Source organism: Anser cygnoides, chromosome 2, assembly GCF_040182565.1.
Source record: "Anser cygnoides isolate HZ-2024a breed goose chromosome 2, Taihu_goose_T2T_genome, whole genome shotgun sequence".
In the NCBI taxonomy this organism is placed as follows: domain Eukaryota; kingdom Metazoa; phylum Chordata; class Aves; order Anseriformes; family Anatidae; genus Anser; species Anser cygnoides.
The window spans coordinates 29,407,248-29,423,535 of NC_089874.1; the positions used below are offsets into that span (position 1 = coordinate 29,407,248).

The window sequence follows — 16,288 nt, forward strand, 5'->3', positions numbered from 1 at the left end:
CAATTCAAATACTGCCCAGATAAGTGCTTTTCACAGCAATATTTTCCCATGATTCTTTCACAATTTTAATTAATTCTGCCAACTAAGATGCACAGCCAAAATAGTTTTGAAGAAAACAAAACCACTCAGGCTTTCTACACTGTGCAAGAAAAGAAAATCGAGATTACAACTACTGCACAGAGGAAAAATATATTAGCTAATACAGGCAAAGCAACAAGAAATTCCAGTACAACAAACAAGTGGCAACAGCTGCTATGGTGCTGTTGTAGATACCAGGAGTATAAGCAGGTAAGAAAGTAGAAGAGTTTAGGTAGAGATAGTATCTTTCACAGTTCAGTGACACAGTGACATGTGTGCACATCCCATGTTACAGATAACTTTAAAATTGCTACAAGAGGTTATTTGGCAATAGTCTACATAGATGGCTTACTAAACCTTCTAAGGGAGTTTCCCTTTTAGCAGGGAGCAATTTTGCTACAAAGTAAATGCATTAATTAGCATTTACTTTGACCCTAACAGTTATATTTATGGAGTTATCAGCAAAGAAAACAAACAAACAACTTCCCCACCAAACTTAATGAATAAAAATATGCAACATTGATGTTAAAATTATACTAACAATATTAGTTGTTTCAGGTATTATTTTAGATTCACTCCTTCTATTAGTTTTGTCAATGTCAGTGGGTAATTCACTGTCCAATGTTTGGAAAAAAGTGGTCAATATTAGGAGCTAGACTGGACATTTAACTCAGTCTAACTATGCTTTTCTGGGGATCTGCAAGTGAAGAAGAACTCAGTGACTTTCCTTCCCATGGAGTTCCCAGTTCCTTGGGGGACTGCACCTCCCAGGACCAAGTTATGGTGTTAGACCATAACTTTATAAAGCTCATGGAGAAAACAGGTGAGTACTGTGTGTCTCAGAACAATGCTTAGCAGTCACATAATAGAAAAAAAAAAAAAACTCTAAACAAAAATACATTCTAATTTGTTACTTATGGGACCATTCACAGACTGTTATATGATACCAATGTAATTAAGTCGAAATTTAGAAAAATTTTGCTTGGTTTGTATTCTGAGAGTATTTATTTAGGCATGTTGAAGTCAATTATATACACATTCTCTGACAATGAGGCACAAAATATACATAAAAATACACTATAGAAGAATTTTTATTAAATATCTCAGGGCCTAATGCTGTTTATCATTGAGCATCTAATCTTCTAATAAATAGGGGTAGAAATTCCACTTAGAGCTTATTCATAGAATACATTCATTCATAGAATTTATGGTCAGAAGAGATTATCAGAACATGTATTCTGACCTTCATTACATTACACACTATTATATCTTGCTAGGTAAAACCAACTACTTGTATTTAGGTAAAATATATATTCTAGAAAAGCACTCACTCTTGGTATTTCCCACAAAAATGTATGAATATTGTGGAACTAAACAACAGAACAACCGTTTACTATATGAAAAGAGTTAAAACATGGTGTGGAGAAATAAGTGGTTCGTTGCTGGCGTTTCAATTACTCAGCACAGTGTGTACATTTGCATCTTAAATCTAGATTTTGGCATGGTATGTCAAATGTAGAGCAATACTGACAAGCCACTGTCAAAACAGCAACCTCACTAAGATGATGGAGCAGGTACTTAGAACAGAAAGGAACACCCATTGAATAATATTATGCATATCCACAGAATCTACTGTCTCCAACAAAACTGCATTAAAATCTATGGGATGCCTCTGACTTTCAAATTCATGGAAATTCTAAAAATACAATGAAAATGGTAGGAAAGCAGTATGTTTGCATCCTGTTTCTCTAATAATGTTTTACATTTTTATATCCCTAGGCATCTGACAATTACTCTGCAGTTTTTAGTTGTCAGGAGCTATTTCTTCCAAGATGATTGTCTTCTTCCCTCTTGTACATTTGTTAACAGCATGTGCTCTAATTCCAAGTTAATTTATCAAGACAACTGTGTATAGCTCATTATGCATATATGTGATATTTACAGGTGTTCTGCTACTGAAACCCTTACAGCTGCCTCTACAAAAACAGCTACATAGATGCCTTTCCAGTAACGTAAGAAACAGCCCGTAGGTGCGTATGCTTCCATCTGCTCCTCAATGAACAAGCTGAAGTTTGCTTATGGGCCTTCGTCTCTACAACGTGACCTCTCTGCATTGCTACCCCTTCACACTCCTGCAGCCTGCCTTCCTGAAACTGCTCCACCATAGCCACGACAATCTTCATACTTATCATCCTTTCTGCCTTTTGTCTCATGGAGCAGCAGAGAAGCAAACAGATGCTTTCTAGGTTATTTCTAAGCAAAGGGTGTATTACAGGCTCCAACAAACTGAGCTGCTGTTGTATACGCCTGAATCTTCTGTTATCTGTCTGACAGCATATACCACAGGGTGACTTGCCTGCTTCTCCAGATCAATGGTGTAAAGAAAATGACAGGCTTTCGCTGTATTTTTTGTAACATGCTTTCTTCACATGTAAAAGGACAGTTAGAGCCCATAAAGTGGGAGGAGGCATTTGTGGCATGATTTGGGAGACGAACACTGGATTAGAGGGTTTCAGGACTGGAAAAGACCAATGTAGTAAAATTGCCATCCCAGAGGAGCAGATTCTATGTCTTTCTCAGCCACTAACTTCTGAGTATCACCTGCTCATCAACCTAAATGCTGTCAGCCATTCTCTAGTTCCTTAGTCCCTGGGTATCTAGCTTAAGACTTATGGTCAGTAAAAATACAGTGGAAGTGCTCTAAGCAGATACAGGTTTACATGAAGTAACCTGAAAAATCAGGTATGATATACATCAAACCGCATGCCTGAAATTAGCAGGGAAATTCAATAATTTTGGCCCTATTAACATCTCTCTTGTCTCAGCTGGAAGAAATAAAATCTCGAACTCTCCCAAACATGCAAGTTAGTGAAGTATCACAATGAGATCACCATGGAAACTTCCAAGAGGGTTTCATTCATTACGAAGTGTCGATATTAGGTATTACACAAAAGCGCAGAATCAGTGAGGAGGATGAGAAGAAATAATAAATAACTACCCTCTGAGAAGGACAGCTGTAAAACAAATGAAATGCAGCTACACCATTAAATGCATAAAGGGGCTAAACCAAGCTGCTCAGGAAATGTTCAGCATATCTTACAGGTTGGATGCTTTTAATTCCCACCACTAAGTCCCATTGCTATTATTGTGTACGGTGATTACCCATCAAAGAAATAAAAAGTCCTGAATACAACTAAAACTTTGCTGTTGCTTCTTGAATTATCACTTCAAATCATCAATAATGATCAGCTGCTCAATTAGGACTCTACCACAAAGATGCTGCAAGGGAATAGCAATCAGTTTTGGAGACTGCAGCCAAAGAGCTGGTGCGTACTGCTTCCTACTTCATCTCCTCCATTTCTTCCTCCTGTACAGACAGGAGCTTCTTGGTCCCAGCTTAAGCAAGATAAATAAGCTACAATCAAATGATGGGGAAAAAAAAAAAAAAAGTGGAAATTCTTTTTGTGTGTTTTGTTTGTTTTAATAGTTACTTACAGCCTTGCAGAACTGCTTTACATATAGTCCCATTTACAGCCATTTGAGCTAATTCCTGGCAGTCACAACCTGTCACCATGACTCTGGACCAACCACTAAAGGGGAATGTGATGTGCTTTGCTAGTGAATTTCAAAATGTTTGCTGAAGTGCAGAAACATACAGGTCAAGAAGAAACTCTAGTTCTGTTCCATGTTCCTACAGTTAAAAACACCTGTACCCATAGCCTGCTCCTGTCATTCTAAATTTCATATCCTTTCCCAATCCGGCAGGATCTTAACAAAGAATATCAATAAAATGGTTGTGACATTGCTAAAGGAAAATATTTTTTCCTAGGTTTGTACAAAAATGGACAATACATTTTTGCTAAAATTTCAAAAAAAATTTGCTCAGGAAGACAATTATGAGGGAATGGTTGAGACCACATGATAAAATTCTGGCAAAGTAGAAGCAAGCAAAAACAGAGTATACATTGTAATAGAAAGTGACAGACCTAACACAAGGCACAAGCATCATAACTTGTAATAGTGAAAACAGATTTGTAACTCAAAGTGAATTTTTACACACATTACGTTTCTCTGTGTTGCCAGTTTTAAGTGTAATGTCTCTCTGTGGGACCTCTGACAAATCCCACTTGCAAAAAAAAAAAGACGAAATATTTCAGGGGATCAACACTGTCCCCTCCACTAACAGCACCACTGTTTTGGTCTTGTTACATATCCAGGGCAGTCATTTTAAAGTCAGATTTAATTATTGAATTCTCTCTTCTTCACCATTTCTATTTTAAAAATATTTTAAATGCACAAGAATTTCAGATTAAAGGAAACAAAAAGCAAATATAAGCCATGTAACATGTACATTATTGCAGAATGAGTAATACAAAATCTAATATTTCATCCTTCACAGGAGACAATGTATTGTTCACGAGGCAATAAAGTGTATAAATTACACTTTGATTTTCTTTTTTCACTTCTCTTTACCATGCCTGGTGTGCTGATGTGTCTAGAGAATTTGCCTTTTTGAAGTTCTGCTGACAGCTTTACAGAATCATTTTCTCTGGAGCACCCTTCTGAAACTTGTTTTTTGTAACCCCTTTTATACTGTACCAATTTTGCTACCTCTGCAAAAATATTACTTGCCCGAGGGTTTTTTTCTTCTTTCAGTCATGCTGCCAGGGGGCTGATTGTTTCTGATTGCCAAAGTCAAAACTCACTGAAAATGAACTATTCAAGCTGAGGAGCATTTCACATGAGCACAGCAGGTTATCCAGTCACCTTACTTGTCTATATTATTTAGTAACATGGCTACTATTGATGGAGATTATAAAATCATTTTTGCTGGCTGCATTGACAACTCAGGTAGAAAAATAATTCTGCTGTTTGAGATTCTGGAATTGTAATCATTGAATAAAGCATATGACCACAGAGTGGAGAACACAGCATAAAAGAAACAGATTAATATATGGATGACACATAGAGGTTGGTCTCTAAAGGCCAAGATATCAGTGCTAGAATTTCTCACACGAGTCATTTAACCAAATTTTCTTGTTTTCATTATGCAACTGGAAAAAAAAAAAAGATTCTATGTTGAATTTGGTGGGAAGACTATTACATTATAAATCCCTCGTACATTTACAACATAAAATTATATCCATTAGACATCACAATATCCACTGAATCATTTATATCATTTTCTCTCCCACAAAGAATTGCTCCTACATTGTGTCATCTATTGTTTCACTGCCTCAGGCAACAGAATTTCATCCATTTTCCTGCTACAGTCTGAATATATGGTGCAAATACAGTATGCTGAGGCATCTGAAATTAAGACAACGTTACTGATCTGAGTGAATTCAAGAGTGAGTTTAAAGATGATAAGAAAAGTACATCATCAGCTGCCAATTATACCTTCTCTTTCTTGTACCTTTTGTCAGTGCCTCAGCACAGGAAAGTTCCTCCCCCAACCTTTTTTTTTTTTTTTTTTTAAAGTACTGTAGTTCCAAATGATTGTTTAAACTTAGAAAAAAAAATGTGGATATTCAAACAGAGTGTCTGGCTGTTAGCTACCAGCCACTGATATGTTTAATAAATGATTCACTGCATTTAAAGGGTAATGATGTTCCTGAGCTGGGGCACAGCATGGGCTGTGTGATGTGAAGCTGGGGGGAAGGCAAATTCTTCCTGTAAAAGCCCCGAGACAGGGCTGCAACCAAAACCCAGGACTGCCTGAGCAAGGTGATTTTGAGATTCCTTGTATGGACACTTACTCAAGCACAGTTGAATTCTGAAAGAACTGTAGAAAATCAGAGCTATAGGAGACCTTAAAAACTATGCAGTCAGCCCCTCTTCCCTAACCAAGGGTTACTAGAGGCGTACATTCCTGACACATGCATTTCAAACTTGTTCTAAGAAACCTTCAGAGATGGAGGCTCAGGATTTGTGGTGACAAATTCTCCAGGCAATCTTTTTCAGAGCTTCACCATGTCCAGTATTAGAAAGCCTAACCTCATTCAGTTACACTGTGATTAAACCCACTATCACTTTTCCTCTGCATCCATAATATATGGAGAATAGTTCATTCTGTTATTCCTTGTGACGGGTTTTTACATACTCATAGATACTTCACATCTTCACACAGATGCCCCACCTTCCATCCAAACAACCCAAATCTTCCAGTTCTTTAGTAGTAACACCTGGAATTACTCTGACCAGTATTCGAGGGGTGTGCTTTGTAGTCACACCATGATATCCTGCCATGGAGAAGTAAAAATTTTGTATTAATTTGAACTTTTGTGTTTAAATATACTTGAAAGATGTTTACCATAATTGAAAACCTGTAATATACAGTTTCTAATAGGAAAGGTTGAAGTCACTGCAAATTCTCTGATTGAATGTTTAACTGGCATAACAGAAACTCCAAAGGAAAATACCCTGAAAAAAGCTCATAAACGCCTACCTAGCAGCAATGGGTGTCAACCTGATTCAGCAACGTATCTTATTCATTTCACAGTTGAAGTAAACCTGATTAATCGTGTATTGTACTGGAGGGAAGAAAATAGAAAGAATCACATCATAGACAGAAAAAAGCAGAAGAAACGGAAAGAAGATTTCAAGTTGGACAAAAATATTACGGGTGATAAGAAGGGAGAAAACATAAGCTAGCAAGAGAATGCCAGGTAAAACAAACAAGTGAAAAATTATATAGCTGCAGAAAAGCACTTGGAGGCCTGTGGAAAGAGTTATGGAAACATCTGTGACTCCTTAAACTCTTGAAAAGTAAAATAAAAAAAATAATAATAAAAGAACAAAGTGAATAATATTGGGAAAGAGAAAAAGATAGGACAAAGGTGCAATAGAAAAAAAAGAGGAAAAAGAAGAAAAAAGTGGGAAAAAGTACATTCAAGAAACAGACATTTCAGTCTCACTTTTAGTAATTTTGCCAAAGGAAGCAAGAAGGACAAACAGTATTTCATGTTCTTTTTTTTTTTTTTTTTTCTTTTTCAAAACAAAGGTACTGGACAGAATAGATGCTGCCTTCTCACACAGCCGCCTCTTCCTTCCTGTTTTCTGCTTCCATCATGTGTCAGACCCAGTCCAGTTTCCTGTTATTTTTACAGGCAGAGCCTCACAGGCAATATCATCATCCATTCCAAACATGCACGACTTGTTAAAACCTGCAGGTAAAAGCCCGCCTCAATCCACAGGTACAGAGCACACATTTGATGAATATCATCAAGCTTTTGGGGGAAAACTATGCAGACAAACAGAGGCTATAGAGTTAGCACAGTTTACTAACGCACATTTATGTGATGCTTACTATGATCACCAGCATAGCTTACACGTTTCTCGTCACAGAAACATTCTGAAGAGGGATGTTTGCATTGGAAATAGTGCATGTGCTGCATTTTATTCGGGCTTGGGTAAGATAATAACAGTGTGTGCTTATGCTTGCTTTACCTTAAAGTAAAGAGAGACAAATAAAGATGTGCAAGTTAATAAATAGTGATTACCTCAGAGCAGCAGTTTTCCCATTTCTGTGAGTACATGTAACCTGCCTTGTTTGATACCCAATTTGTATGTCCCAATATTTGTTCTCCTGTCTATTCTGTCTGTTTCGATTCCTCTTCTTCTTAATTAATTCACGAGCCTCAGGATCCCGAACCGCCTTTTCTCTGTCCTTTTCCTTGTCTTTGTTCTTCCCTCGTTTCCTTGCTTGTCGTATTTGTCTCGAATGGGGCACTGAGCATGCGCTCCAGGGTCCCACATTTAGGCTATATAGGCTTTCTTCACCAGCACATGGGCTAGACTGGCAGATCTGAAATTCAGTGAGGTTAGGGCAAGCAGACCCACCGAACTGCGGTGGAGCCACCACGTGCCGAGTTCGATGCTGAAGCCCGCTGCCACAGGTCTTGGAGCACTCTGACCAGGGGGCAAATTCGGCCACGATGCAGTCCTGCCGGCACGGGATGAGGCACGCCTGCTCCTGGCGGGGTTTGGGCTCAAAGTACTCACAGATAACATCCTCAGCCGGCACCCCGTTGGACTTCTGGACGCAGGTGATGTCCCTTGTCTGGATGCCATCCTCCCCCCTGAGGCACTCCTGGGGCTTCTCGTGGCTGCGGGAGAGGACGGGCCGGCACTGGTTCCAGCCACCGATCTGCCAGTCGTACAGCTCCTTGTGCCAGTCACAGACACGGAAGCAGCTCTGCTGGTTGTCCGGCCGCTCCGGCTGCTTGCAGTTGGTGGGCAGCGTCGTCCAGCCCTCCACGTGAGCACACCACACTGCCCGCGTCTGGATGCCACCCGGACCGCACTCATCTCCCATGCATCTCCCCCATGGACCTGGAAAACAAGAGAAGACACTAACGTTGCACGCCTAATTGTTCTTTGACCATGGTGTTAAGCCGGCCTTGGAGAACCAGTTCTGCATTTCCAACACCTCTAAGAATTTCAGTCTTGCAGAAACACAAAACAAATACTGGGTTACTCTTCATCTCTTATAATTATGGATACATTTTACTTTTTATCCTAGACAAATTGAGTATTTAAATTCAAGAACATACACAAGAATTAATCTCATTAGAGAACTAAGAACTGAGTGGTGAGAAAGTCACCATGTGGTTTTGACTAGCAAAAAAGGAGACAAAGTCCTTCCCTCCAAGGCATGAATGTAATCTCTCTCACTTGCATGAATACCCTTTCTTGGACTGTTTTGGGTGTTGCTTCATATTTCTACTGTACTCTCTTTGTACTCTCATGCCAACAAATAACCCATTCTCTTTCAGCTGTATTGTGCAAAAATAACAAGAACAACATTATACATTTCGAAAAAAAACAGAGTTAACTTCAGGTAGGCCACCTCTATTCTTTCCTCTATTATAATTCCTATAAAAAATAAAAAAGTAGTGTAAATAATAAATTATATTATATAATTATAATGTTATTATAATTATAATAAATTATAATAATAAATATCGTATAATATAATTATGAATATAATAAAATAAATAATAATAAATAAATAAGAAGTGCTTGTTCCAGACAATCTGTGAAATGATTATATGGAACAAATTGTTGAAGACAGAGACATACCAACTGGTAACTCTCCAAAGAACAGAAGTTATTGCTTTTTTTAAATTTCTAAGGTCTATGATAAATACCCCACACGTTGCTATACTTAGTGACAACCAAATCAATGGAAACCTATATCCTTGGAAGCTCATATGGTTGCTTTTTCTATTATTAAAAACTGCGACATTCACCAGGCTCAACTCACAAAATCCACAAATCAGAGAGTAAGGAATTGTATTTTTCCTTGTTTTTTAAGGCTCCCCCTCATACAGCTCTACCTTAGAATGTGTTGTTTACACACTGTGCATTGACTTACTGTGGAAAAGGAAAAGCACAAGCAGTTCAGAAAACAAACAAAAAAAACCCACCTATAACAATTTCCCAAAGAAAAATTGTCCACCTGTAGACAGTTGGGTCACCCAGAAGACCTTTTCTCTGACTATGAAGTCCTTTTGTCCTGTGAAAAATCTGGGGCCAATCTACTCAATTCTTATTCATCTGAATGACCCCAGTGACCATACCAAGACTATCAGTGTGAGTAAAGTTGCAGGAATTTCAGGGTTGAGTCTATGTTATTTCCAAAGCAGGTTAATAGAAGAATTCTGGTACAGCACAAGAGCAAGTTAAATGAACTAGGGTGATATAAATTATTTAAAGCATCTTCTCTTTGAATGACTGGAAGGCATATGAAGTCATATTTTAGTACTGATTCCCTTGAACTTCAGAACTCTCACTGATTTCAACACAAGTATCAGCTCTTGCAGCCCGGAAAGCCAACCGTATCCTGGGCTGAAGATAGAAGCATGGCCAGCAGGTCGAGGGAGGTGATTCTCCCCCTCTGCTCCACTCCTGCGAGACCCCACCTGGAGTACTGCGCTCAGCTCTGGGGCCCCGCTGGCTCTAAGAGAGATAGAGAGCAATGACAGCTGGCAGAGACCAATTCAGTACGCAGAAACTGCTCCAGTATTTTTATTTGTTTGCTAGTTTTTTTTTGCAGATTAAGTTTGAATTAGGGTTTCCAAAGTTTAGTTAGAGACCCAGAAAAATAAATAAATATTAAATAGACACATTTCACTTTCCATTACAGCAAGATTACCCTCCTTTGTTTCTAACCAGCCTTCTACAAATGACGTAATCACTGTTGGACTTAATTTAGGTGTATTCACACTGAGATGAGGTATCATTTCCCCAGAATACCACTTTGAACATTTGCCAACTTTAAAATAATAAAAACTGCAGAAAATCAATAACTAACTAAAGCAGAGATATTAAAATAAAAGTGACTGAAATAAAGCTAAATAATGCACCTTGCAAACTACAGATTTGTCTTATCAGATCACTGCACCTTGTGTATACCACATGCATTCACTGAAGCAACCCCTCTTCTTAAAGATGAGGTCTTTACTGTAATTCAGATGTAGAGTTACTGTTTTGGAATTCTACCAAATTTCCAATCACTAGTTATCCAAGAAAGCACACCATCTAAAACCAATGTTTGGCATCTAAGTGTTTTCAATCCAATTCATTGACATGCTTATACCAATGTGAATGCTAAAAATCTCAGGTTCAATGCATTAACTACTACCTTTAGCAATGTAAAAGAAATAAAATACTGTATGTGAATGTGGTAATTGGGAAAAATAAGCTCTTTTCATGAGATTACAAGAATGTTGTTTTTAGAACAGGATTTTCAATTTAAAGTAACAATGCAGTGCACAGACAGGCTTGTGTGTTAAATGTCATTATTCTGCTTTTGCTGAGAAGTAGTATGCAAAATAAAAGCCAATGAACAACCCACGGCATTGACATGGCCCTCTGAGAAAATGGTGTAGGTTTATGTAGTTATAAACACATAGTTAATATTACTGACGTATCAGATCCTCCCCCTTATCTACGTAAGTTAATTTTTAAATTAAATTTTTCATTTTCTAAATTAATTTTTAATTTAAAATTATCTGTTTAGAGTACAAGGCTAAAAGTGTTCCAGCAGCTTAAATTTTCACTCTGCTGCACGCTTCTTTGTATGACATAGCACGGCCCTAAAGTGAGACACAGCTTTTGGCGGATCTGCTTACGGTCTCTCATTAGCCAGCTCCCTCAAAGATTAAAGGTCTTCCACACTTAACCAAACCAATCTGCATTTGTGCAGAAACTTAAAAAATCAGGGTGGATGCAGGCATTAAAGAAAGAAAGCTGAAAGCAAGAGCAAAAACTAAAACTTAAAAAACAGCTATTAATAATACTTGTACACCATTCTCTGCTCACTGAGCCTCAGTGGGGACTCTGCTTCCCACCTGTATGCTGACCTGAGTGGCAGAAAACTCTGTCCTGAGGTCTCCAATCTCTAGAAATCCTTCTTCCACAGTTGGGCATCTACTCCCTACCCCCAACTCTCAAACTTTCTTTCCTTTCTATGCTCACTATCTTCCCTACCTTTGTAGATGGTTCTACCAACTACTTCTTCAAGGAATTTAACACCATCAAGGATTAAAAAACTGTAACTGGTACTGTTCTTCACAACTAGCCACATTTCTCCTTGGGGTTCTGAAGAATATAGGCAAAAGAAACAAAAACAAACATTTCCATATTTAGTGCTCACTTAGAACGAGAGAAAGTTTCAAGCAGACTTCCAACAAATTAATCACAGACTACCTATGGGTATCTCAGCAATCTCAACACCTAAATTTAGCCCAGTTGTCTTAATGGGGAATGAAGGCAGAGAGAGGAGGCAACAGATGGAAAGAGGAATTCCCATTTTGTTACATTTATTTAGATTTTTAAAAAATGGTGAAAAAATAGAGATGGACAAATTTCTAGCAATATGAACAAAAAATTACTTTGATCAACATGATTCTGAGAAGTAGCAAATTTTTTTTTTTTTTTTTTGTCTTTTGAAAGCAATTTCAAAATCCCTGTTAGCAAAAACTTCCACCAGTTTTCAGTTGCACACTACTTTGAAATCTCCAGTTAAGTTTATTCCACATTTTTGTACAGGACCATAAGTCACTTTTATTAACCTCAAGCACCTACCAGAGGAGTGCTATTGCCATACATTTGCCATACAGATCATGCAAAAAGAGAGAGAAAAAAGATTATTTGCAATTCCCTTTATAGGCACCCATCTTTATCTCCAAATTATAAAGAGAACATACAATAACTCACTTATAACTTCAGTGGCCCCAAACACGTTGCAAGGATCAATACCAGACATGGCTCATTTGAAAATAATCACAGAAAAACAGGCAAAGAAATGTCTCTGAACCATGTAAAGTGGCTCTGCAATTTCATCCAAATAACAAGAAATGCATCCCAAAGTAGTCTTAATCCACTGCCAATTTTTTTCGTGTTGCCACAGACAGAAGAGAAAGCACCCAACCACGTTTACAACACTCCTTTGACCACTAGTCAAGACATCACTGAAGATTCTCAATACATGATAAAAAAAATAAATTGTGAAGACAGATTTTGAATGATCCTCGAAGGTATAAGAAAACCAAGTACAGATCACCCATGACACATTTTTTATAGTAAATTATTATTATAGGCAGTACTTACACATTTTCCTATGCATGCAACTGACCTCCAGATTGAAATTCATACACAAGACTGTAGAAAACACGAGTATAGATAGACTGACATCCAGTAGCTATCAGGAGGAAGTCAGTTTGTGTTCAACATGGGCCAATGACATTTCTAAATGTGAAGTTTGGGGAAAAATTAATCTAGCAGAAACTAGATTTATAAAAGCATTGCGAGTGAGTACCAACCAATGACACTGATATGACCCTCTGAGAAAACTACATCTCAGCACCTGTAGGTTTATGCAGTTATGAACACATAGCTAATATTAGTGATGTACTGGGTCCTCCCCCTTCTCTACATACAAGTTGACATTTAATTTATCTGAAAAATAAATTAAAAATGCATCTCTTTGGAGTATGAGACTATAAGTATCCTAGCAGTTTACACTTTTCACTGTGCTGCACACTACTTTGTGTGACCGTAACAGGGCCCTGAAGTGACACACCTTTGGGTGGATCTGAATAGATACATAAGCAACTCTGCAGTGCATGAGAGAGAAGAGCAGAAGATGCACAGACTTTCACCCACCACACAAAGGCTGCAGGGGGTGAAGGCAGCTGCTCTTTCACAAATCCTCAGCTGATGCTAAGCACTAGTAACAACAATAGAAACTCTTTAGGAAAGCTGTCAAGCCTAATCAAGGCCTCATATGATGTTTTAGTTTGTTCTCTATGAATATTCCTTAGGTTCTCTATTTCCCATTGAAGCAGTCTGTACACACATGCTTGCTTTCCTTGCTGTGCACTGATCCAGCTACAAGTGGGCAACTGGAGGTACACGCACTTCAACAGTTCAGTGCTGAAGAAAAATGCTGCTGTTGCAAACACAAAATAGCGCTTCTTGGCATTTTGTTTTGAACAGATTTAGATGAACATGTCATGGGTTACGTGGACTGAGCTGCACTTGTTTCCAGAAAATACCATAATTTATCTGCATATTCTTTAATCAGCATATTAGAAATGGCAATTAAAGAAATAAATAGGAAGCTTGCTTCTTTTTCTGTTGTTTGGAATTGTCACTGAGGTCATAGTTAGTTTAAAATGTCATCTATAATTCTTTGTCTTCTAAAGAGATTACCGTAAAATACAATATTAAGATTCCTCCTAAGCTTCTAGAGGATTAACATTTATTTTTGTTTGAGAGCAGGAAAGGAAGTGAATTAACCATTACTGCAAGCTTATTCTGAAATTTCAGGGAGAGCTCATAACGGAGCCAAAAAATCAAGGCAAATACCCCAATGAAGTACTGATAACTTTGCAGCTGAGAACAAAGGAAGCTACCATAGTGTTTAGTATCTTATATATTAATGCTGTTTCAGATATTATAATTTATATATTTAAATACATTTAATATATTTAAATATATTTAATAATATAATAATTAATATATATTATATATTATATATATTAATGTATAATATAATATATTAATATGATATAATATAAATAATATATATTTAAAATATAAAAATAAAAAATATATTTATATTTATATGAAAAAAACAAAACAAAACAAACTTATTTTGAACTTTGATCCTGAGCAAATAAAGGTATGTGAAAATCCCTTTAGCTTTTCCCCCCATATAAATATAAAAATACAAAAAACAAGTCCCAATCTATGCCCAAAAACCACCACCACCAACAACAAAAACAAAACCTCAAACTGATTTCTTTTATATTTTGATATACTTTCAGTGAGAACTGTTTTTGACCCATTCTGTGTTACTGGTTTGGTGTCTGTAAGTAGCATTAACAATTTAATGCCAGAGAGAGACTCCGACTGCACAGCACAATGAGCAGATTAGTTTTTAGTATTTTGAGAGGATTGTATTTAACGAGACTATTGGGGGACTGATTAGCAGAAATCTACTTTTCTTAAGTTTAGAAACAAGCTAGCCCTTCACAATATTGAAGACCTCAAATTTTCTTCGTATTAAGGCTGTGATGAAGGCCAGAAAGGTTAACTGGGTGACACAGGGCTGGGAGTCAGAAGGACACAAGTATTACAAGATACAGCTCAAGACTAAGCAGAAAATCTCAAGAGAGGTCAAAAAGACAGAGATGAAAAAATCTTTGAAGGACTCAGGGGACGTCCGTGAATGCAAACTGCAGCCCCTGATAGGGAAGCCAGTCAAAGAGCAGAACAAACAGCAGGCCACCAAGAATAAAATAGGCTCAGAACAGCAGTCAAAATCACTGGCAGATCTGCTTGGCTAAATAAAAACACAAGAAGCACGTGTGCAAGTTGATGCAGTATACCTATACTACCTATATTTGCTTTACGCAGTTATAGTGACAAAGGAAGAACCACCGCGGCAGCAATGGGTATTTTTATCACAGACAGCACACAACTGTGAAGGTCTCATCAGGGAAGTGGGTCTCCCTAATACATTGCCTATTACAATGACAAGCAATACAGCAAAATGGTGTAATTCTAGATAAATTATTGATAAGTTTTTTTTTTTTTTTTTTTTTTTTTTTTCCCTTTTTAATATAGAATCTGAGATGCTGCCAACATGACAAGCTGGCAGGATTTGGAAACGCAGATTTGATAATTTATACTATCAGGAGTGCCAAGACAGCAGAACACTGGTAGACAAAACCTTGATTTTTGCATCATTCCTGCCCCTGGCAAGTCTCCCTGGGACCTGCAGGACTTGCTGCATGCTCTGTGAGCCACTCTCCTCTACATGAATGCTACGGATCACCTTGACTGTCATTTCTGTTCAATGCTTTTGTCTTTCTTAGCTCTCTCTAAGGTTGAAAAGAACATACAACGTAGTGTTTGCATCAAAGAAAATGGATTCAGGATATGGAGGTGAGATAAAAGAGGAAAGGATGCTCAACAGAGCAAAACACAGCAATATTTGTGATTCAGAGGAAGATAAAGGAGAATCAAATGTCTACAAATGATTACACTCCTAGGTTAAAATTTTTATTTCCTGAAAGTATAAGGGAGAGTGTAAGCCACACTGCAGTTCAAGAACTTTCAGAATCTGAAGGACAAGTTCCATTTCCTAGGTTAACAAGGAAATCTAAGAACTAACTTTAAAAACACAGCAATGAAGATGAATCCAAATGCAAATTTCACATTATTACCCTAACTTTCCAGCGCACACTTTATCCCCAAACAATGGAATAAAGATAAAACCAAACTTGAAACTACATAAAATCAGCCATTTTTATATCTTTCAAGCTGTGCATATTTGCACATAAACATTAAGGCTTTTTTTTAAAGCGTGGGCCCTTTAGTTTTTCACCTATCAATATCCATTGGGAAAATACACATATTCCTGATATTATTAACGGTACAGTAAATAACGTTATCCATATAATTTGAAATTTCACATAAAATCATGATATAACACATAAAAAACAAAAACAAAACAACAAAAAAAAGAGAAACCATACCAGTTTAAAATTCTGACATCAGAAATCACAAAAAGCATAACACATAGTGTTACCCTAACTGAACATTTCATATTATTACCTATCAAATTGCTGGAACCAAATTTTACTTATTTTCCCCCATCAAGTACTCCTTTCGTGTACTAGAAAGCTGGTCT

At 37.3% G+C, this 16,288-nt stretch overlaps 1 protein-coding gene across 1 annotated transcript in view; it reads right to left on the bottom strand.

Annotated features, from left to right (window-relative positions):
* The window catches only part of THSD7A (thrombospondin type 1 domain containing 7A), a 273,039-nt gene that overhangs the window by 118,531 nt on the left and 138,220 nt on the right, over nt 1–16,288 (bottom strand). The window contains exon 4 of the mRNA XM_013183445.3: nt 7,581–8,412. Coding sequence (XP_013038899.1) covers nt 7,581–8,412 — 832 coding nt within the window. The remainder of the gene's footprint in view (nt 1–7,580; nt 8,413–16,288) is intronic.